At 41.5% G+C, this 24,168-nt stretch overlaps 2 protein-coding genes across 2 annotated transcripts; both read left to right on the top strand.

Annotated features, from left to right (window-relative positions):
- Positions 1-12,476: 12,476 nt before the first annotated feature.
- LOC108115766 (A-agglutinin anchorage subunit) lies at positions 12,477-13,837 on the top strand. Its single transcript, XM_017227335.2, has 2 exons — positions 12,477-12,750; positions 13,165-13,837. Exons 1-2 carry the CDS (start codon positions 12,538-12,540, stop codon positions 13,663-13,665), a joined length of 714 nt encoding a protein of 237 aa, XP_017082824.2. The 5' UTR covers positions 12,477-12,537; the 3' UTR covers positions 13,666-13,837.
- A 50-nt stretch (positions 13,838-13,887) lies between these two features.
- Positions 13,888-14,410, top strand: LOC108115767. The gene is made up of 2 exons (XM_017227336.2): positions 13,888-14,140; positions 14,197-14,410. The coding sequence occupies exons 1-2, from the start codon at positions 13,939-13,941 to the stop codon at positions 14,328-14,330; spliced, it is 336 nt and encodes a 111-aa protein (XP_017082825.1). The 5' UTR covers positions 13,888-13,938; the 3' UTR covers positions 14,331-14,410.
- Positions 14,411-24,168: the final 9,758 nt, after the last annotated feature.

The following is a 24,168-nucleotide window of genomic DNA, read 5'->3' as shown; positions in this document are numbered from 1 at the left end:
CGAAACAAAAGCAAAACTTTCCCACGAGTGTGCCAGTGTGGACATTGCAATTTAAAATATAATTAATGGTCCCGTAATTTATTGAATTTGCATGGCACAAGGCTGCATTGCTGTCATTTCTTGTTTGCCGTTTGCCAGTTTGCCAGTTGACCAGTTTTCCAGTTGTCCAGTCGGAGAGTCCAGTGGCGAAGCGAATGTCCTTGGGAGGCGAGTGGCGAGTGGAGTGTCCGCACATGCACTCACTTCTGTTTTAATGCACTCCGCCCGGTCGACGTTCCCTCGCAATTGTTGCTGGCTGGCTGGCTGGCTGGCGGAGCAACAATAACATCCCGATAATGACTGCCAAAAGTCCATTTGGAACAAGGAAAAAACTGCCCAGTTGCCACTTGGATGCAAAATTGCTGGACGAAAAATCTTACCGAAAAAAACGCATCAAAGGAAGTAAAAAATAGGGTTACCAAAATGTGTTCCAATTTCAAAGAGAGAGAGAGAGCGCGGTTTTTAATCAAAAATATATATATTTTATTTTATTAAATAGCTTGCAGCTTCCAATGGGCTCGAACAGTTTACCGAAGATATATTGAGTTTAATAACAATAATAAATAATTTATTATGCAATTTAAGCATTGAAAGGTACTCAAAAATATTTATTGTTTTTTATTATTCATGTTTAATATACAAATGGCCACTATTTCTTTATATTATATTTATTTAAAGTACTTAAGGTTTAAAAAAATTACTTTTTTGGAACACATTTACCTAGATGAGATAGCAGAAGGAAAGCATCTCCTTTTTAATTGCAAGTGGATCTTGTTCTTACCTTCACTAACAAGTTTTTTTTTTGGCCTGTGAGTAAGTAAAGTAAGATGAAAATGTACCAAATTCGAAAAGGAGTAAAATGAAACTTTTTTTTGGGCACCAGGCACCGAATGTGGCCACCGTGGAATGCCGGGCCTATTGTTTGGCCGCCATGGCGGATGAATTAATGGAAGATGGGGCCGGGATGCATGGCGAGAAAGCGAGAATGAGGGCAGCAGACAAACAATCTTCCACGCTTTTCCCCCTCACTTTTTTTTCGCTTCATTTTCTCGGCTATCTCTGGCCATCGCTTTTGCTCGTTTTGGCCTGGTCCAAACCAACTCATTCTCGCTTCCTGCACTTTGCATGCCCCGCACTATTTGCAACTTGAAGAAAACTGAACGGCAGCGAATGCTCCATAATGGCCGCTGCCTCCCCCGTCGACCATTTCCTCAGCAATGGAACGAGTAACTCCCTAGGTTCCGTGTCATGTGCGTTACTTAAAACATACAAAATGGCGCGGAGTTCGCCTTTCGCCTTTAAAGAACACGCCACAGTGCATCCCCGTGGGCCGGGAAAAAAGGGCCAACCGGGGCACCCGAAAAATTTACATACAAATTAGGGTTAATGAGCAGTGAAATTGTTATTTAACTTCAGTTGGCCCGTTAAGCGCTTTAAACTGCTCCGCCACTTGAGCCAAAAGAGTCTTCGAATATCTACGTACTTTGCGACACGTTTTCCAAATTCTCTTTAGCACCGGCTTAAATGGGAGTGTCCTTTTAGTGCTTTACCGGCCACCGCATAACAACAGAAATTTAATTAATAATCTTGCGCATAATTCATAAATTGATTATTGCGCATACGCCACGTGTTCTTAAATTAATTTCCATTCACATCTTTCTTTTTATATATTCATTTTTTCCGTTTTTACTGCTGCAGCAGCAAGGGTGATTGGGAGTTTTATTTAAAATTTAATCAAACACTTTAATTTGATTAACAGCGCACGTCTTTCAATATAAATTTATGGCCGAACGACGCATAATCAGAGACCAGAACCGGCTGTACAACCGGAGCCGGAATGCCGGAGCGCCGGAGTGCCGGAGTGCCGGAGTGCTCCACTGACCAGCCGTAAAAAAGGGTTGACCGCCCGCACATCCGTTCACCCGATCTGAACTCCCGTCTGGGCTTTCAACACATCAACGCCGTCATTTGATATGCGTACATGTGACGGGGGAAGTGGGGGACTAATAGCAGCACGTACGTTTGATAAAATATTTTATTGGCATGTATGGGTGGGCGGTACTGTCGGGCCCAGCGATTTTATAGATTTTTCTAATGCTCAGATGGAAGGGTTCGTTGCTAGACCTCTTCTAGGTGTAAAAACCCATGAGAAATTACGCTTTATACGAGACCAGTCCTACTGAATAGTCAGTTGATGTTTTTGATTCTATGAAAAGTTAAAAAAGGACCTCATACAGAGGTTTCACAAAATTTGTTCTATATTTCATCATCCTAGAATTAAGATAGCCCTTTTGTATTTACATCAACTTCTAATCTTTAACTGATTGTTTTCCTCATGCATTCCCCATGAAATTAGTGCAACGTCTGAACAGCAATTTGGCCACACAAATCATTTCAACATAATATACAACTTCAGTTGTGGAGCCCAACAAAACGAGGATGGCATTTTTATTGGCCTACGTGTCTTTTGTGCCATGGCTGTTGCCACAACACACTATCTCGTCATGCGAATCTGGAATAAATCTTTCATTTCATTTCTGGTGCACGGAAGTCACGGCCACCGGTCAGCAAGTTTTTCGGCTGCGAAATGCTATGATGATAAATGCCAAACAATCCGGAACGCTGTCATCTTTCAGCGGATACTCGATTTTCGCTGGAAATTCCATGGAGTTCTGCCATCTCGCTCTCTCTTTGGCATAATTTCACAATTAGTTCAAGTCAGGGAAAGCGTCAAATTTATGCGCATTCGAGGGATTCGAAATCCGCGTTCAATGAACCTGTCCACATCAACGCACGACCCACTAAATTGAATTCTTTGTTTTGGCAGGAGCAACAGCAGCAGTAGCCATTTTCCAGCAGCAACAAAATGCAGAATGGGAAGAAAAAATAACTTGGAAAAAGCAAAGCAAAAGTTTTAGCAAACGGCAATTTTGTGTTATTTCATTTGTTTGCCTGCTTATATCGCTTGTATTGTAGTTGTTGTCGTTGTTGCCGGGGTGCCCGTTTGGAATTTTAAATATGGCGTCTGTTTTGTTTGAAAACGGAAACGAGTGTCTGTCAGTTTATTTGTTTGTTGTTGATGAAGTTGTTGTTGTTGTTGCTTCTGGTGCTGTCGCAGTCCCAAAAACGAAGTCAACCAACTTTGGCAAAGGAAACGCCGCCTAATGTGTTAGTTTGCGAGCAAGTAAAGATTCACACACACACACATACATACATTGGACGGTGTGTTTGTATAACTTCGTTGGCAATTGAGAGGCCGTTGCCAGCGGCTCTGGTGAATGGGGATATATATCTGGAGATATTCAATTTACCAAAGATAAGAAATCATTTTTTTAAGGCTTAAGCAAACCTGAGGCTCACGCAAGAAGCAAACAAAACTGTCTGACCCTTTAAAGTGTTTATGCACAGAGAGAAATCTTTAACTAATGGAAATTTTAAATATATTCTTTAGTAAAGTGAAGTGAGAGTAAAACCAGTCCAACTTCTGAATTAAGCATATACGAGTATGAGTTGCTTCTTAGGTTCCGTGTATTTTAGGTTCTAACAAATTTTTTTAGGTATTTTATTTTTGTGTTTTGATTTGCCTTAAGTTTGATTTTCACATCACCCCCTTTAATAAAGTAAAGTAAACAACATCTCTGGAAGTTTTGCCTCAAATTTCAAACACACAGGCAGACACATACACACACAGGCGCAGCCATATAAATGGCACAATTTTCCTTTGAGCTAATAAAGTTGACTTTACATTTTTAATAGTCTACTTTTCGGCGCATTAGTTTTAATGCTTATGACGATGCTGTTTTGCATGCAAAATGCACGGGGTAGTGAAGTCATCCCTTGTGGCAAAATTTTTGGCTTGCTTTTTGGTCCCATTAGATCTGGCTTCCTGCTCCGGGCACTCGGCAGTACCTGACTTGGTTGCCAAAACAAGATTTCTCACTCATTATGCGGGACACAATAAATATTTGCCTATCATTTAGCTATTTGCATTTGCCAAACGAAATTGATGAACGTCCCCGGCACTACAGCAAATTGAATTGGCCAAGCCATTAACAAAACTGAATTTTGCTTATCGCCATTTGCAATGGGTTTTTGGCCCTGGAAGCCCTTTTTGGAAAATGACACACACTCATGCGCCACATTTGATATTTATGCAGATTTTGCTGCTTCTGGTGGTGTTCGGCCGTTGAAGCTACTGCTGCCTAGTAATGAGTAGCAGATAAACATGCCGATAAATTACTGCATTTTTGGGCATTCATTATTTACCATGTGCCATAGTCATACTCATACTCATACAGGAAAAATCGAATGGTATATCTACATATGCAAGCACTTAAATAAGGTCCGTCCTTGCTGCTGTCATAGGGCTGCTTTATGGCCGCATTTCCCGGCCATTTCTAGAATTACAACAAATTTTAATTAAATACAATCTGCAGCAAGCAATGCGCATATGTAAATGCAAATGGCTCGAATGCTTGCGGGCGAAACAAACAACGTGCAAAAAAAAAAAAACACAAATTTAATGCATAAAAAGAGAGCATAATATAAAAAGACGTCAAAGTATTTAGCGCACAATGCAGTAGAATGCGACTAAAGGGCCAGGAATGGAAAATACAAAAATAAAAGAAAAATTAAACGACATGGCCAGACCATTAAGCGGCACTTGCTCTTTTTCTCTCATCCCCACTCTACCCAATTTCCCAGCCTCTTTCTCGCTCAGCAGCAATTTAATAATTCTCCCTGACAATGCACTTGCTCATTTGCCATTTGCTGCGAATTCAAATTTGTTTCTTGCAAAAATTGTAAAACAAGTGGGAAAAACGCATTTGACAACCTACAAACAACGCATCCAAAAAACTGCAGCTGGAAATCATACAAATTGCTGCATGTAGGGTATGCAAAAAAATTAAGTTTTCGAATGCTTGTTGCTGATGCCTGCCCGCTGGCTAAAAGTTGTTGCCGGTTGCCGTGACAGATGGGTGGACATTTTGTCAGCGAGCGCAAAAAAAGATTGCAAAAAATGCCGAATAGATGAGAGATCTTGATCAGAACGATTACGGGATACTCTTACTTCCGGTAAATATTGGGTTTCAACATTTATTGCGAATTAAGTTTGATTTATAAAGATTAATCAAGTTTTTAAGGAATATTTATGAGTATATCTATAATTTAAGATCTTTCATTATTCTCATATTCTCATAAAGCAATATTAAAATTCCAAAATGTTTGTTTCTAGGAAATAAAATAAGAACAAATTTCTTTAAGATGTTAAATCGCTTTTTTCTATTATCGTGAAACTTTATTTGTTGGCTTTTTCTTATTGTGCTACTCAGCTCTTGCCTTGTAGTTGATCATTGCCAAGTTGATAATCTAGAGGGGAAGAGCTTTCCATTACCGGCTCTCAGCTCTGTTACATTAATAATCTGGCTTGGCAAACTATATCATATAGTTGCCATTACTCCGACATAAGGCTCTTACGAGCGGAGACAAAAAACAAATTGTTGACGCCAGATACAAACAATTTGCAATTCAACAGCTAAAGGGATCAGCATGGGACAAGCGCATTTGCTGCCAGGAGGAGCTGAGTGGAGGATGCAGGATGGAAATGGGATATTTTCGTAGCCGGGGTTTGAGATGTGGAGTCAGAGGATTTGGCAATCCTACACATGTTTGTGTCTGCGAATTCTGTTCGGTTTGGTTTGGTTTTTGGTACGGTCTCTGGGCGTTATCAACAGCTGTCTATCTGTGCGTTCCACTTCAGTTGCTGTTAGTTGGTTTTTTCTTCTGTTTTTTTTTTTGTTCAGCTGGGTCTTACCAATTCACATCCATGCACTTAAAACACATTTGTTTTTGTGTCAACTCATCGATTTGTTTGTTTTGTTACTACTGGTGCTGTTAAAATTAATGAATTTGTTTGCATGGCATTTGGGCTGGTTTCGATTTTGGCTGTCAGATTTTGGCTAAAATTTACTGGGCGACCGGAAAACGTAAGCCAGACATAACTCTAATTAGTCCAAGAGCTGTGATTGTTTCTCCTTAGTTAATTGACCCCCTCGATTCCGCTTTCCATCGACCTTGCCTTTGGGCAATTAATGCCACATGTGGCAAACACCTGGTCTCGCCCTTATGCCCCACAGGGGTCATTATTAATTACTTATTAATGGCTATATTGTTACGTAACTGGCTCATTACGGTCAATCAGCAGGCGTCGAATTGTGTTTTCCTTCGGCCACTCTGAGCCATTTAACATTTCATTAACAATTTAGAGTACTTAAGTGTGCGGGTGAGCAGCGCGTGAGGACGTGGGCGAAATGACTAAAATGAAAACACTTAATGAAAATATTACGCGAGTGCGAGTAAATTGAAAGCCAAATGCATTTTAATGCCGCATTCTCAACTAAAATGAGGCACAAACACAAACAAGCGCGCACTCACACAAACACACATTCACATCCACATCCGCATCCGCCAGCCGGAAGCCGCAATGTGCAATAAAGATTGCACGGCGCGTGAGTGTTGGTGGGAAAAAACTGAAGAGTAGGGGGTTTCGGTACACTCAAAAAATTATATTTCACGAACATAAAGAATTATTTTCTTTGTAGTAAAAGAATGTTACGCATTATTTGTAAATATCTTAAGATTTTAAAATAGAAAAAGTTATTCTAATGTTCTTTGCAGCCTTTAAGACAAACAAAATTAGGTTTAAAATATTCCCAAAATGTTCTTTCAGTGTTCTAGATGTGCCGGATGTTGAACGAGAAACTTTGAGGCAGCACGTAAAGATCGTTGCCATTGATTTATGCGCCGCGTGCCATTGCGAGCGTGAAGCGTGCAACAAGCCCGGCGCACAAAGAGCAGATTAAATGGGGGGCAGAAGGGATAGCTCCCCGACTGAGAGATGACCATGGAACTGCTCCCGTGGCCAGCTGGTAAATAAGTGTGTCAACGTGGGCCCTAGCCTCCATTTACTAGGAAAAGCCACCCACAGCCTTCTCCACTCCACACCGACAGCCCAATAAAGCGCGCTCCAAAGTATGCTAAGATTCTGTCCGCCCGAAAAAACGTGCCGGAAATGCTCGAAACGGGAAATGCTGCTCTCAAGCTATTTTTGCGCTCCGAAATTTGATTAAGTCCACGCTGGCGATGAGTTCATTGCGCGTGCAAAATGATTCGCTTAACGGTCGGAGTTTTGCATAGAAGGTGGACCAGGATTTTATTTTGGATGCAATTAAAAAATATTTAAAAAAGCATCAAAAGCTCTTGATAGCTTTAGTAGAGTAATAAATTCCAGTTAAATAATTTCAGCAAGGATATGAAATTTTGTGTATTTAGTAGGCAAAATGTGTAAAAACTTATTCAGTTTAGTTACAATATTATGATAAATATGGATTAATTATAGAATACGTAAATATTTTAAAATTTACAAATAGTTCGCACAGGTCCAGCCCAATCGACATAAGCTCGCTTTAGGACATAGACTGGTACATCCAGCAAAGCCACGAACATGTTAATTAACGAATGGTTCGAACTTGCTGGAACTACAACTGCCAGCCAGGACCTAAACCAATTACAATTGCTGGCCAAAATTGCGCCTGTCAATGGCATCAATGTTCGATTTTTGTCACACATGACATGAGTTGCAGTTTGACAGTGGCCGAAATGTAGCAGGTGCCACAAATCGAACAACGATTGTTGAACATGCAGCACCGGGAGATAAACCCGCAAAATATAATCCAGGTCGTTGTCCAATTCACCAAAGCCTCAAATGTGTTGACATGGGGCTTAAAGCGATATGAAATTTGCTTCAATTAGCAATGCACTTCTATTTTTCATTTTTATTTTAGCTATCCTATAATTATTCATATCTGTGCTGGGATAATGAGCCCAAATAAATGATAAATTATGCAGGGGCGTACAGAATCACAGGGCCATGAATGCCAAGTTAGCCAACCAGTTACAGCCAGGCCAATTTGGCGAGAATTTGCAGCTGTTGTCGCCGCTGGATGATTTGCATTAGCCACGCCCAAGGAGCTTCGATCTCCCCCTTTTTTGGTTAACCGCCCCTCCGAATGCACTTTTTTGTGCGGTGCATGTTGCACGTCATGTTCGCCATGTTGGCCATGTTGCAGCTGAGCTAACCGAGCGCGCGCCCCCCTGATTTATGACCTCGAGTGTTTATTTGCTGGCCGTGTCCGAAAGTTGCCTCGCCGAGATTTATGTGCACCCCAAGACAAACCGCACGCAGCTTCTTGAGTCGGTGAATAAACTGCACTAATAAGTTGAAGAGTTTAGGCCAAGTCAAGTGGCTGACTGGCTGACTGGCTCACTGGTTGAGTGGCTGAGAGTGGTTCGAGGCTGCCAGAAATGCCACAAGATACAAGGCAATAGACAAAACAAATGTTGGCAAAAGTTCACAAAGTTTTCAGGACCCGAAAGGGGCAAGCAGCATAAATCGTTTTATTGAGCGCGTCAGGCAAAAAGTTGCAGCAAGACTGCAATTTGCCAGGGCAAACCCAAGATGGGATAAGTCGGCACAATAAAGCGTAAAACTTTGTGGCCTGAACAAATAAAAAATTGGCAACAGCAGGCAGCTGGTTCAAATGTCTTTGTTGGTCCAATTGGCCCGGGCAATTGTTAATGGCTAATTATTGTAAGCTAACGTTTTTCCAATGCTGCTGCGCCTATGGGAGTAAAAAAGCCAAAGACCAAAACCAAACATTTCTTGGCACATTTCACACTGGAGGGACAGAAGCGCACAAGAAATGCACATAAATTTTACTTAGCCAAGTTCCAAAGAGTTTCGCCTGCCAAGTGGCAGCCAAAAGAAGTCAAAAGAAGTGCAAAGAGCGATAACAACAATAAGTTGCGAGCATTGCTCGAATGCACAATGCAAGTGGCGATAGTTTGCCATAGTTTAGCTTTTGCGAAACCTTCTTATTTTTACCACCCTTTACGGCACGCCCATTGCTTTGATGAAACGCTCAATATTTGGGTGGAAAAATAGGGCCTTTAATAAGAGATGACAGTTGGTAGTTATACCTAGATTTTCTCTACTTTTTAGATCATAATAATTTCTTATTTCTTTTAAGTGATTAGGGAGCATAGCAAAGTATTTTAATTTGTTGGTTAAAAACATTTTCGTCACATGTATTTTACCTTACTTCGGTAAAAAGGCTCTACCACCATCTCTGGTGCTATATCCTTTTAGTGTCAGGCAAAATGGGAAGCCGTCAGCGAAATTTATGCGAGTTTAACAAGCAGCTAGCAACAGAAAGGTTCCGTTACACTTTCTTGCAGCAAATAGGCATAAATTTGCATTTAATGTAGTCGACAAAAACGCCAGTGGAAGCGAAAAGAAAAAATGAGCAGCACAAATGCCAAAAAATTATTCTGCTATTTAGTATATAATTTCCTGGAATAGTCTTGGTTGGTGTGTTGTGGTGTGGTGATGGTATGGTTTTTGGATCCGAGGTCCGGTCTGCAGTCGCCAGGTGCCATTAAAGCCGCATAAATTTTTTAAACTTTCGCCAATTTGCATTGCAAATGCCCCTCGCACATACACACACATGTACACTTGCACACACATCCCTGGCTAATATACACATGTGCAAGCGCTTGTATTTTCGCGTTCTGCATGTGGTTTCAAAAGCGTTTGGGTCAGTCTATTAAAATGCAAAGAGCCGAAACTCCATGGCCCCCATATACACTCCTCTCTTTGTTGGGCGGAAGTCCATTTTGTCTTGTCGTTCACATCATAAATATGGACGGTCAAATGGCGGCTCTGTTTATGGCCAAGTCCTGTTCGTATGTATGTATGTTTGTATGTGTGTGTTGCCGCTTTTTAATGACAATTTGTTGAGGTTTGCATAAAATTTCAACGAATTTCATTTGGCACACATTTCGGTCGCCGTCTTCGCTTTTTTACTTCGTTTTCCTTTTCGATCCAGGCATAAATTTAAATAATTTTCGCTTTTGACGCCATGGAAGTAGTCTTTTTGGAGTGTGTCTGTGTGCTTGTGGTTTATGACAGGTTCTGCTGGCATTTTACGATAGAGTGGCCGAGGATTGCTTGCCACTCTTAGTCAATTGTCTGGCCAGCTCAGCTTAGACCATCACTCAGCCATTAAAATTTCAATCAATCTAATCATTATCAATATATGCTGGCTTCCCATCGGACTCTCCACATTCCATTTACCACAATTCGAATGTCTTATTCATGCGCCTGTGGTTATGCAATGATAAATTTATGGCTCAGCATGGGCGTGGTCAAATCGTTTCAATGTCGCACGAAATGCTGCAATATTCACATGAAATCGACATGTATATAAATATATATATATATATATTCATTCGAAATCAAAGCCAGCTTTTTAAAATATGCCAGTTTAAGGCCACGAAATGACAGCCATATAATTGCTAAGATGTATGAAACTGGGGCAATGCTGGTATTATTTTTCAGTGCGGTTGTCTCTTCTTTTGGCTTATTATTTTCCACACGGGTGCTTCGACATGACGAAATTCACTAGCCCAAAAAAACAACAAATAAATAAAAGGGAATTCTACGCCAAGACGGGAACGAAGACATCGACAAAGTTGTCGTCAGTTCGTTCTCACTGCTTGTCACTTAAAGCGAAAAACAATTTTTCTCCAGCTGAAGAAGTGTACGTGTGCATGTGTGTGTGTGTGTGTGTGTGGAAGCTATCTGAAAACCAATTTTCGTTGCTAAATTGATGTTTATAGCTATGTAGGAGCACGCCGACGACAGCGATGAGAATGACGATGAAGAGACGATGATGCGGCCGTCGATGGCTATGATGAGCTTGTTGCGGCCACTGCTCGTCGCCTCTGATGAAGACAAAGTGCCAATGCGAAAAACTAAACGCCAAGCTACCGAACAAGCCAAGCAAAGTCGACTCAAGCAGCTGCACAGGGAGAATGTGCCCCCCGAAAATGGATCAGCAGCTATTGGAAATTTCCTACTATCGATACTAGGATTGGAAATCTAATCTTAAAGGAATATTTTTACTTGAAAAGGTCACACTGTGCCCAAATAAAACTCATAAAACGGCATGGTCACTTCTTCGAGAAACTCTTTTATGTGAAAGTGAAATATTTTTTACGGTGCACTGCAAGTGGAACTCGCTCCCAGAATGCGGCAATGAAAATCCTTTTCGACGCGACTCGAATCAACTTCACTCTCCGGCTTTTTCCCACTTCTCCTCCCCATTCTTCATTTGACAGCATTTTGATGCTTCCGCTTGTAATTTATGTGACACTTGCAGTGCCATAGATCAGGCTGCGGGAGCAAGTCATGAGACTGCTTGTTTCTGCTGCCATATCCTCGTTTTTATTAGGTCCCTGTAACTTGTGCTGCTTTTGTGCGGACGCTTGATTTCCTCAAGCAAATTTGATCAATTGAAACAGGTGATAAACAACGGGTGGAAATGACAGGTAATCCACGTGCAGCACTCAGTTAATTAGATGGCAAAGGAAGTGCACATAAATAAACGATTAGGTGGCAGTAGATAACCCAGGCGTGTACAAGCAATTGCTGCATATTAATTGAAACTCACTGGCACACAACGTCATCAAGAGGTTACCCATTCCCATAACCAATCCCACTTCCATGTCTTCCTCCACCAAGTGAATGAATCATCAGACCTCTGATTACCACCCAAAGTCCTCTCCACGTTGTGAGTAATTTAAAACGCTCCTGCTCGTGAATGCATTTGAAATGCTTTTCTACCGCTTACAACTCGATGCGCTTGAGTCGCACCCTACCAAGTGGAGGGTGAATTGCTTTTATGACAGAATGTTGGAAAATCAGATTCAGCGGTGATCAAAGACCAGCCTCAAGGAGGTGCAGCTGAAGGAAATTGTTGGATTTGACAAAGATGCAGTCAGTGTGTTTTGCTCGTTACTTAAAATTGGCTGAAAGTTATGACAAGTTTACTGTCATACAAAATTGTAAGTCAAACTATAAGATGACATTGACTACCTATTGAAATTATAACTAAATTAAATAATTAATTTTTAGAGAAAATTCCTGATTAGGAAATCAAATACATTAAAGGTTAGTGGCTCATAAAAATGATATAATAGTTTTGCTCTAAAAAACATTAAACTTATTTTCAATTTTCCCTTTAAAATCATTTTAGATTTTTTGTTATTTACCAACTGATTTGTTTTTTCTTGTTGAGTTAGGTAACTCTGCAGCTATGTTTGATCACGTTCATGTTATAATTTAAACAATTTTCTAAGAACACTTATGTCACGTCACGGTTCATTCATGAGTCGCTGACACCTGCATCAAATAATGTCAGGTAGGTATTTGCCAGTTATTTAAACAGCCGTTTATTTAATTAGATTCAGGGTTATTGAGAATAATCAGCTCGAAACAAGCGTCAAAAACGAAATGTATTTGCGTTGTATTAGACATTTCATCGCATTTGCTAGTTGCTGTAGGATAGAGAAAAACCATTCAGTTCCCTGCCCGTCATGAATCTGCTAATCTGGTTCTGCCTTCTCGGCTGCCTGGCCAGTGCAAATGGTCACCTGGGCGCCATACTGCATCTCTTCGGACTTGGAGGCTCGGAAAACAGCAGCCATAATAAAACAGCTGAAGCAAAGCCGCCACCGAAGGCGAAATTTACCGATGGTCTGGAGGATATTAACGAGTCTTTACACGGCTTATGGCAGCTATTCAAAAAGGTATTTTAAGTTATGAGAGATTGTATAAACAAAATTTCATATTTAAGCCGAAATTTTGAATAAATATTAATTTTCTAATAATTATAACTAAGCCCAACGAATGGAAAAATGCCAAGTTTTTAGACTTGCACGCGCAAGATATATTTATAAATCTTAAAGTAGTTTGTTTACTTGATATATTTAAAAAAAAACCTATTTGTATTTGAACAAATGTTCCTTTTTTATTTCTTAGCTGAACTTTTTCGAGCTTTTGGTGAAAAGATTAAACATTGAAATTAGAATTTAGGTTGATATATTGTGCTGTTGTCGAAAAACAAATATTGTTACTACGATTGTTACTTTGCAGACACTTTTATTGATTTTAATATCTCTCAGCATAAAAACATTTTAACGAGTTAATAATCTTTTTTGCAGGATATTTTCGGTTTAAGGGATGACAGCCACGAGTCTACGACATCATCTTCCGAAATAGATCTTCTAACTTTGGAACCGGAAAGTACAGCTTCGACAACGGAAAGTACAACTTCGACAACGGAAAGTACAACTTCGACAACGGAAAGTACAACTTCGACAACCGAAGGAACAAGTTCTACAACCGAAGGTTCAACTTCGACAACCGAAGGTACAACCTCAACAACTGAAAGTACAACTTCGACAACCGAAGGAACAACTTCGACAACCGAAAGTACAACTTCGACAACCGAAGGAACAACTTCGACAACCGAAGGTTCAACTTCGACAACCGAAGGTACAACTTCAACAACCGAAAGTACAACTTCAACAACCGAAGGTACAACTTCAACAACCGAAGGAACAACTTCAACAACAACGGCAGCTACAACTTCGACAACGGAAGCTACAACTTCGACCACTGAAGATTCAACAACAACTACTACGGATTCAGGAACAGAATGAAGAACCACAGAGGAAACTAGCACGACCAACAGTACTTCTGCCTCATGAGGAGAAATTCTGTCGCTTAACCTTCGCATCGGATATTGCTCGTCATTGTTTGCTTCTCGGCTGTTCTGTGTGGGGGTATTTAAACAACGGGAACGCAAATATAACTACCAGTCAAAACATCTCACGCAGCTTGTGTTCATTATTTCATTATTTACGCAAATGTTGGGGAGCCTCGACTCGGGGCAATCCATAAAGTGTTCCTCACTCATCAGTCGTTGATCGACAATGTCGTGGCTAAGTATCTCGTTCTGGATCCTTTTCCTAACTATCCAATGGGTGGATTTTGTGCAGGCAGCTCCCGCTGGAAGTAGTCCCCTTGATGTATCTGATCATCTTGTCAGTTTCGACTTTACTTTCGACAGGCCATCCGATCTTCTATTGCCCGAACTCGAGCTTCAATTGTTGCAGGCACAAAAGGAGCAAGATGGTGAGTTATTTCTTGAGTATTATATAACATCCCCTAATGGTTTAGCTGTTCCTTAGATATGGAAGTACTCAGAATGCAATTAATGCAGTTGAACTTACTAAAGTTGTTAATTGGCTTGGACTGCTTTATCTTGATTTGCATTTACTTCTACGCCAGGGAAGAAAAATACCGACCAGTGCAGGTCGTTTGACAGATTATAACGAGTAGTTTTGTATAAATTTTAAGTTTAATATGGCTCCTAAAAATATATTAAGAAACGTGTATTTTATAAGTTTAAAGCCCATAGGTATGCAAATATAAATAAAAGTAGTGCGAAATAATAAAGTTTAATAAATAATATTAATAAATATTGATAGCTATAAAAAATCAGTTACATTAAGGACTTAAACCAAAAACCTAATTAGCTTGGAAAAATTCAGATTCCCTAATGTGGATTTCAAACCAAAATTGGCCTTAAATTAATTTTCATCAATAAGACCATAATGGCCTGTTTTAAATAAACTCTTATTGAATAATTATGAGCCAATTCACGCCTTCTGTTTGTTTAGGTCTGGCTGGCATCCAATGTATAGAGCGATTTCTGGCAAACACACAATTTCGCCCGCCGAATGCATCGTTAAATATCGACAACAGTTGGCTCTATTCGACTGTTTGTTGTTTGAACTTTTAGTTCATAAATATTAACAGCTATTAAAGTACACAAAGCACACACAAGGCCAGCTCAGACCAGCTCAGGCAAAAGCGAGCTAAAAATTAATTTTAAATTTTAAAACTAACTGCATGCAATTTACGCGCAATTTGGCTACCGCTTGCAATGTAAAATGCAGCGAATGGCAAATGCCATCAGGTGGTTGGGTTTTTCGGTGGGCTCTTCGAAGGCAGCTCAGCCTTTTTGGCCTAATGTTCATTTAATTAAAAGCGGAAATTGAGCAAGTGAGCCAGTGAGAGCAGTGAGCTCAGTGGCCAAGCGGCTGAAAAGCGACAAGCCGTGGGCCAAAGAGTGTCCAAAGTGGCCGGGATGCTCTGTTCGCAACTTTTTCCCCAAGTCGGAGGAAATATTAAAAACGGAAAACACTTTGGGGCAACTAATTCTCACTGGCTTGCTTTCGACACGGCTTCCACTCGGCTGTCCTTTGCCATGTTTTCCTATTATTTTATACACACTTTTTTGGCAGCTTTCTTGGCCTGCAAAGTCTTGGCAAAAAGGGCGGCATAGCGAAACGAGTTGAGTTGAGGCAAGTCGAGTTGAGTTGTGTGGAGTGGAAGTGGAAGTGAAGTGAAGTCGAGTGCCGAGAGCAGAGGAAAAAAGGAAGCAAGGCGGCGCAATTAGCATGTTTACTGCATCAAATTATGAAACGCTTAATAAAAGCATGCTGGGGCAGGGAAAAAAAGATGAAGAAAAAAAAAGGGTCGAAAGAGGGAAGAATATTCGTACAATATATTACAACACAGAGCTTCACAAGTGCCGGCAAGTTAATTAAAAGACTCGCATATTTGAAAAGTTTTCCCTCACATTTTTGTTCCATAGCCATCACATCACCATTACTGGTAACCAGCCGCCACCCCATAATCATCAGCGTTCGAGGCTGCAATTTAATCATGTAAGTGCTGGCAAATTGTTGTCTAAAATTAGAGCCAGACAAATATTGCGCATACGCCTAGTATCCTAGTATCCGCGTTAAAAGGATGTTGTTGGCTGGTTGCTGTTGTGGCCGCTGTTGTTGCTGTTGCCAAGTTTTATGCTAATGGTTTTCGTTTAAAGCCAAAAGTAATTTATTGTTGTCAGCGGGCGCCATCAAAAATGTTGCTGCACATTCATTATGCCTCCGAATGTGTCTATGTGTGTGTGTGCCTGTATGTGTGTGTGTGTTTTCCAGTACACTCTCATGTGGTCTTGGCATGCATTAAAATTTTAGCCAACCAAACAAAGCCGCCTGTGAGTCGAAAAACTTGCATAGAAATTAAGTTTCTTCTTTGGGGAGAAAAAAAAAAACAAAAACCCAGTCAAAACAAAATGTTTTCTCTGGCGATTTCTTATTTGCCATAGCTTTTCTAAATATTTCTTAAGAAGTATTTTATACTAAATTAATTTGGCTTGAGCAAGTTTTTCTTTCAGCTGGCAAACAAACAAATGCCGAGAGCTTAAGCCCTAACTAAATTTAAATATTTTACTGTTGCAGCCAGAACCATTTTTCTCTATGCCATGTGACACGTTCTCGACCCAATGGCCCACTGGCTGGAAGCGGGAAAACGGGGAAACGGGAAAAGCGGGAAAAACTATGCCAGAAGATAAAACAGCCGCGAACTTTGCAACATGTTTACGGTAAAAACGTGATTTTCGGCACAAAAACGGAGAGCTTGACCAAATGTGGCCAGAATCTCTCGAACCCTTTGCCAACTGTAAATAAGTTGAGTTAAGCGGCGAGGCACGCGCAGCGTGAACCGCCCACAAACCAAGGCAAATGCCCGACCACAGCCATAAAAATTAAACATTTGTAGCTTTGTCACGTTTGTGTTGACACTTTCTTATCACAGTGGGGCGCAATGAGGGCATCCTGCCTCCACCCCCACCCACATCCGTTTCCTGATCATCCCATTCCACTCCCACTCGACCTGGCCTAAATATGTGCGTGTGCGTGTCAGCTTTGACTGGCGGCGTGACCCACCTGACCCCCGTTGAAATAAAACTTCAGGTGAGTGTGTGGGACTGACACCGACCCCTCGAAACCACCCAAGCCACCTGAACCACCTAAACCGCCCAACCACCGCATCCACTCGTCGTAGCATATGCTCTGCGATTTCATTAAAAGCCGGGCAAGTGCGGCAACGTGTCAGGCTGATTCTGGATGCTGAATGCTGAGTTTGTGGCTAAGACCCGGCCGCATGCCAAATGCCAACTTGGCGGGTTCTAGTGCCAGTTTTCGGTGGCATAATTTGCGTTTTCTAATTAAATGCGATTAGGGTGACATCACCTGGTGATCCTTGGCTTGCAATTGGGATTTTAAGTGGTTAAGCAAGGTTTTCTGATAACTTTATTATGATTTACCGTAATATTCCCTTCACAGATTCTGCCAATTCTCGGAAATGATTGCTGTTTGCCACATTGTACAGCATAACGAGTTCGTGTTCTTAATTTAAGAACCTTTTTTCTGCATATGTGGATAGATGGCAAACTAGCAATTTTCATTACGAGCTGAAGCCAATCCTCTCAATTGCCGAACCGAAAGTGATTTCATTGGCATTACCCACTTCCATTTGACTCGACCGACATCTCAGTTTTTAATTCTCCTCCAGAAGCTGACTCTCTCACTCTTAGACCCAATATTTGCATATGGCCCAAGTGCTGGTCCGTATTTTTTGGTTCAGAGGCTGGGCCACAGGACCCGGAATATGCACTCTATTCCGACCGACACTCCGACCGAGAAGGTTCTGAGCTCCTAATGCGTTGCTTTTGCCTCCAGGATGGGCTCGATAATTTCATTTGCATATTGTATACCGGGCACTGTTGCTCCTCGCATGCTGAGATACATTTTGTGGCTGAAATTTATGACATGCCATTTGAGCTTGAGTTTTTGGAGTGGAGCAGCAGCAGCAGCAGCAGCACCAGTAGCTCCAGCAGTCCTTTGGGAGTTTCCGGGAGGTGGTGACTTGGCAACTTTGTTGCCATGCAACTTTAATGAGTTGACGCACGAGACCACAAAACTTGACACCCAAAGGCTTTAAATTGAAAAAGTTTAATGAGCATGCGTATTTGATTAAGGTCTGAAATTCTTTTCACTCGTGGTTTTGGCGGTGCCTTTGAGCTTCTATGCAATAATAGCAAGTTGCAAGGTGCACATTTATTGACAATTCCGTGTGACCCGCTTCTTTGACACTTTGATATACAAGCTGAAATGCAAAGAAGGAACGTATATTATATGAATTCTGCTTGGGGCTCTTCTCGCAAAGTTTCCGGCTGTCCTTCGGCGACAAAGAAGAAGGAGAAGTTGGCAAAAGTGCCATTGCTTATTGCTGGCAATTCAATTAAATGCAGAGCTGCATGAAATACCCTTTTGAGAAAAGGGCCATGTGTGTGGGTAGGTGGCTGCGCATCGGAAATCCATAAAATGCATCACATGCCATCAAAGGCTCAAAAGTTTTTTCCCAAAGGTGCCAGGACATTTATTATTCGGCAGGCGTAGTAGTGTGCAGATTTTTTTCTTTTTTGCCGATGCTCACACACAGCCAACATCACGAGTATTTGTCTCAATTGCAATCAAACTTTGTGGCTTCCACTCAGCTCGGTTGAGTTTCTCAGTTCTGAGTTCTCAGTTCCCAGTTTCGGTTTTCTTTTCCCATTTTCTCACGCAAATTGCACAAAAGTTGGATTGACTTGAGCGGGAAATTAAGTTGATGGTTTCTCCTTGGCATTCTCAAGACCTGATTCTCGAGTCCCGAGTCCTTTGTCAGTTTGCCGTTGTGTTTGCTTTAGTCGTCTGAGCGTTGTCATCTCCGCGTGCCTTGTACTTACTTATTTAACTTGCAATTTTGACAAAATTTCGCAAGCATATTAAAAAGTTTTCGGCTAGCTTGTAAGTGGCGCACTCGCCTGAAATAATAGCTGGCTGCAGGCTGCTTGCTACTTGCTGCTGGCAAGGATGCACCCTTTAATTGCAGCAGCTTAAGGAAATCAAGAGTGCACACACAAAACACAGAGCAGAGAAGAAAAGTACAAAACATCGCAGCGAGAAGATATAGTAAGACTAAAACAAAACCAGAGCAGACCCGAAAAGAGAAGATAAAGCCGGGCCACAATGCACTCAAGCGCATTGACTTCCAACTAGCTTTGACTTGTGCCAAGCCAAGCGTGGATGGGCCAAAGTAGCTCGGTTGACAACCAAGACAGGCCCGACTGAGCCTGAGCTCGACCTCGGGGCCCGCCCCACCGTGAAAATCAATTGGGCACTGCGCAAGATGCTGTCCAGGATCCCCTGCTGGGTCACCAGCCTCCCCGGGCGACGCCTGTTTGTCTACACTGGGATATTGGCAAAATGTTTGCGCAATCGGATACAAACGTGAATTAAAATTTACTAGGAAAGAAAAATGTTGTACCTTTCAAGAAAAGTTCCAACATTTTTTAAAATATTTATTAAGTTTTTGCTATCATATATATTGTCATATATATATACTCTGCTTATCTGGTTATTTTCGTGTGATTTTCATAGATAGAGTTTCTTCAAAATAAAATATTCATTGACCTTTTTTGCCCTGTGTAAGGGCATTCAGACGGCAGAGATGCGGGCAGAGACTGCAGCTGAACTGGCTTTTGCGCGGCATTATGCATGCGTTTGTGCCTGTATATATACTGTTGAAATGCGAAAAAAAAACACAACATTGTTTAAGTCAACTTCCGTTTCCGGTGCTGCTTATGCTAACTCTTCGGCTGCTGCCTCTGCTTCTGGTGCTATTGCTGTTTCTCTGTTTCTGTTACTGTTACAACTTCTGTTTCCTTTCCGGGTTTCCTCTGCAGCTAGCTTAATTATATATGAACTGCCACACTAATTGCCGAAATGGTTGCACGTTGCGTATGCGTATTGGGGCATGCTCACCAACTCGGCAACTCCCACATTACGTATACGCACCGTACGGAATGCGCCATTTGTGGCGCCCAATGATTGAATGAGTGTGTTTGTTGTTGTAGGGCGATTAAATTACGTTTTGTTTGACTCGAAACATAGACACACACACACACACATCTACAGCTACACACAGCAGCAGCAGAAGGACACGGTAAAGTGGGAGGTCTGGAAATCTAGTACATTTGCCATTTGCATTTTCGCCGTAACAGTTTGTTAAGCTTTGAACTTTTGCAAATTACATGAGTCCTGCCACAGGATGTATGCTGTTTACTGCCCTCACCGCTGTTGTTTCTGTCGCTTGTGTGCGTCGCTTGTTGTCTAGGTGTTTGTCTGTGCTAATGTGTCACAATCTGCATTGGCGTTAAAACCTCAGCCGAGCAACGCCCTCGATGCCCACCTCTTTTGGGCCCCAAATGCATTTGGCCAACGTCTACAGTTTTGGCACTTTCAAATTGAATTTGTTATCAAATTAGTTTCATCAAATTACCATTAGGCGGCAATTTGATGCTCTACTTATTTCAGTGTGTGCTTTAACAGATTGAGGCATAATAACAGATGCTCTTGATTTCAGTTTCTCTTGATGTTTGTACTTTTAATATATATATCAACCGGACTTGGGCTTGAGTTTATGTTTATGGTTATATCTTATGCCAAGTTCAAGCTTATTTATGATAACGAAGCTAAACATTCTTGGAACTGCTATACGAGTGGTTTGAAAACATTTTTAGAGAAGTTGAAAACGGGAATACTGCAGACTGTGTATTCAATAGAAAGGCATTCTGAGAGGCAGGCGAAGACAAAAAGATTTGTTCCAATAATGCCTTCAGCCATACTTTGCTCAGCCATGGCACCATTACATCCGCATAGCCATCTTGCCATCTAGCCATCCCATCCGCCGACTCGAAGACACAACGGCAATGCCAACATATTGCCGCAGCTGTCCATGGGAAATGAGAAGAGGAACATGGCGGGGCCTTGGAACTTAAGGGGTGTGCGCCTGCCGAGACAAGTGCATTACAACGTACTAGGTTATTGATGTATGTTTGCATAATGTAGACGGAACTATATACCCAGATATATATGCTGGTTGGCTGGATGGTTTGGATGGACGAAGGAGCGGAACGAGAGGCGAACAAGTAGCCAAGGAGTATGCTAATAATGTTTGTGCTTCAATCACATGGAAAAACAATATTGAAAAATACAACTTGTATGGCAGCCACGAGCAATCGTTTAGGGCCAGAGCTCAACCATTGTTTATATTGCCCAACCGACAGCCGAGAAACAGGCAACCTCCCTCTCGATTGCTGTCCCTTATAAAGAGTTATGACAATGTTGTGTCAAAGTGTTATTGTGCCGTATTTTGTTGCGCCACAAAAGCAGCAGCAGCAGCAGCAGCAGAAGTAGCCGAGGCAACATTGGCGTGTTTAGATAGCCTGCAAATGATCCAATTCGGTTGGGGTTAAGCGGCCCGCCGGTCGGAAGATGGAGCGATTTTAGCTAGCTGTGCTTGATTGAGCGGTTGGCCATGTCCTTGAAGGCATAGACCCTTCGAAATCCAATAGGATAGAAAATCCATCCCTTTTCCAGATGCCGATATCCTTTACTCTTATCTTGAGACAAGCCATTCAATGTTTGGCAAATTATTCCGCACTTGGCTTTTGGCTTTGAGTGCTTTCATTTACACAGCTGGCACTGCACAAATCCTTAATCTTTTCAAAAGCTTTTTTTAATTAGTATCAAAGAATTTGAAGTAATTTATTTAGATGAATGCCAGGCCAAGGCAAAGACAATTTCCAGCCACAACTTCAAGTTTCAGAAATCTAGTTTCAATTACATGAGAGTGTTCAACAGCAAACATGAGATATGCTCGGGCTTTATCTCTGCATCTCCGTATGCAAAAATTCGATTTGATTGAAAATTGAGTAGAAAAAAATATCAATATACATACACTCGTATATAAACAAATTGTTTGCGAAAATAAATTAATATTTCTTTGCGTTTGGCCAATCGAAATATTGAAATTTAATGGAAAACCCATTGAATGTGAGTGCCTGAAAAAGAACCGGGCTCTTAAGTGCATTTAAAACAGTTTTGGCAGCGGGTGTATAGCCAGGCTTCTGCAGTCTGGACTCCGGCCAAATTTTCTATTTAGTGGTGCTAATGCTAATGGTTCTTGGCCAGCCAAACTCGCGAACTGCTAAAAGAATAAGAATGGTGTGAAAATTTCACATTGCCCCGGCGACATAACTTGTGCACCCACAGACTTTGTGGGCGTGGCAGTTGAAAAGTTGCTGGCAGGCTCTGCAATTTACGGCACTCCGGCACAGAGATCAGTTAACGATTTGCCAACCAAATGCAGTTGCATGGTGACAAGTTGCTGCAGGTGGGCGGTTGACATCAAAAACACACAATGCCATTGTGAATACATTGAAGGGTTGGCCAATGAATGAATAAATGAAGGAAGGAATGGACGGGACTAGACAATGACATCAAGGTCCTTTCCATAAAGCTCTTCAGTCACTCAATCCCCGGAGTATTTTTGATGTCTGTCTAGTCGGGTGGTCGATAAAATGAACACATTTGTAGCTACAAATGCAACTTGGAATGCAATGTCATTGCAAATAGGGGGAATCCCCTCTGCGCCTTTGTTTGGCTAGCAAATAATTAAGTACGTGATGTGTGTCTCGTGCTGAGACGTTTTTAAGCACTTTTCAGCAAACATTTGCACAGCAATTAAATGTTTTGCATGTCTGTTTGTGTCGTGTAAATACTATCACATGTCAATGGATCGGCTTTTGGATTTAGATTTGCCACAGCATTTTGTCAGCTTCGTTCGGCTTGGGCTTAAAAACTGTTCACGTGGCGCCATCGGCATTTGGGCATTCGGAATGTGCGATGTCAACAGACGGAAAATGTGAAAAATGTGTGTGCCACAAATAAACAAATCAGGTGCTGGCCTGAGCCCACCCATCCCCTATCCATTCCGGCTCATAATTTATGGCAATCCGGATGGAAAGGGTCCGAGGACCGGATCCAAATCCAAAGCAGGCAAAGCAATCCAGTCAACGGCAAAGAACTAAAGAACCTAACTGAAATATTGGTCAACATTTTGCCCTGCTCGATTTGTTTATTATTTCCACCCATTTCGGTTGGCAGTAGGCCAATGCAGGAGGCAGGAAACTGAGCCGGATCCGGGCCTCGAAGACTTTTTGAGAGCCAGCACAGGCAGCAAAGCTCAAAAGTAAAAAGCAGCTGCCTACGGAGCACCCTCCAATGTACGAACGTATACGACTATATATATAAACATAATACCCATAAATATGCCAAATCACTTCAGCCAATTCGCTGGTTGACCTGGTTTCACTCAGTTTCGCCTGGGGCATTGGCTAGATTATTGTTTTAATTACAGCTCATTCAACGAATCAACTGATTATGAAAAGTTTGCGTAATGGTTTTTCTGTGTGAGTTTGCATTGGGAAAAATACTGGGGAAAAGGGGAGTGTGAAAGGTCGCCCGCAGGCCGAACTAATATCCACTTGACCATCTGTTGAATTTTAATTAGGTTTTTTGTCCATCGATGCTATCATATCATTATCATTGGCTCCCTTTTTTTTTGATGCATTTTAATGACTTTTATGGATGCATAGCACGTCTATCTCTGTTCATGTCGAATGCATTTCAAACGACATTTTTTTATACTTAATGTAATAATATAAAATTGGCGAAAGAAGTGAACATTAAAGCGTGATCAATTTTCCATAATTAGATGTATGTTTTCTATTAAATCGATATATTCTTTTCAAGCTTCTGAGCTAATTTGAAATTTGACTGATTAGGATAGTCAAATGACTAGTAATAAAAGTTGGTCTATATAGTTAATTAGTCGTTTGAAGCATAACCCGGCCTTGGCAAGTGTTCAGCAGTTGTTGTGACAGTCAAGAGCCGCAGAAGATCTTGCATAATTCTGCTTGCCCTTTAACCTCAAACAGAGACCATGTCCAGTGGTTAAACAAAGCCAGGGGCCTTTGTAAAATGTTATTGCTGCTTTAAATTAAAGCTCTGTAGGCGAACCATTAAGGGATCGGATCCTATGCAATGACAGGACCTGAATATTATCTAGTGCTTATCGCTCACTCAGCGTGCTCGCCCATCGATGCATAATACTGCTGCAAGGTTGCGAGATTGTGGGTTATTTGTCGTTAATATGCAAACAGTTAACTGCAGCCACTGTACATTACTGCCCGTGTGTGTGTGTGTGTGTGTGCGTGTGTTTATTGCATGGCTTATCGGTCGTGAATGTCCTGTGTGTGTCCTGTATGTCCGTGGCCAGCTCAAATATGGCTGGGTTCAATCATAACCGGAAGCGGAAGTTAATTGTGCACATGCTTAATGCAGCCAATGGTTGATGGT

This window comes from Drosophila eugracilis, unplaced genomic scaffold, assembly GCF_018153835.1.
Source record: "Drosophila eugracilis isolate 14026-0451.02 unplaced genomic scaffold, ASM1815383v1 contig_367, whole genome shotgun sequence".
NCBI lineage: Eukaryota > Metazoa > Arthropoda > Insecta > Diptera > Drosophilidae > Drosophila > Drosophila eugracilis.
This window is presented reverse-complemented; position numbering and strand designations above follow the sequence as displayed.

Bases quoted from the DNA above. Each gene is read 5' to 3' on its own strand.
- LOC108115766 (XM_017227335.2), top strand. From the start codon at position 12,538: ATGAATCTGCTAATCTGGTTCTGCCTTCTCGGCTGCCTGGCCAGTGCA. The intron at 12,751-13,164 runs GTATTTTAAGTT...TCTTTTTTGCAG, and splicing joins TATGGCAGCTATTCAAAAAG to GATATTTTCGGTTTAAGGGA.
- LOC108115767 (XM_017227336.2), top strand. From the start codon at position 13,939: ATGTCGTGGCTAAGTATCTCGTTCTGGATCCTTTTCCTAACTATCCAA. The intron at 14,141-14,196 runs GTGAGTTATTTC...GCTGTTCCTTAG, and splicing joins GGCACAAAAGGAGCAAGATG to ATATGGAAGTACTCAGAATG.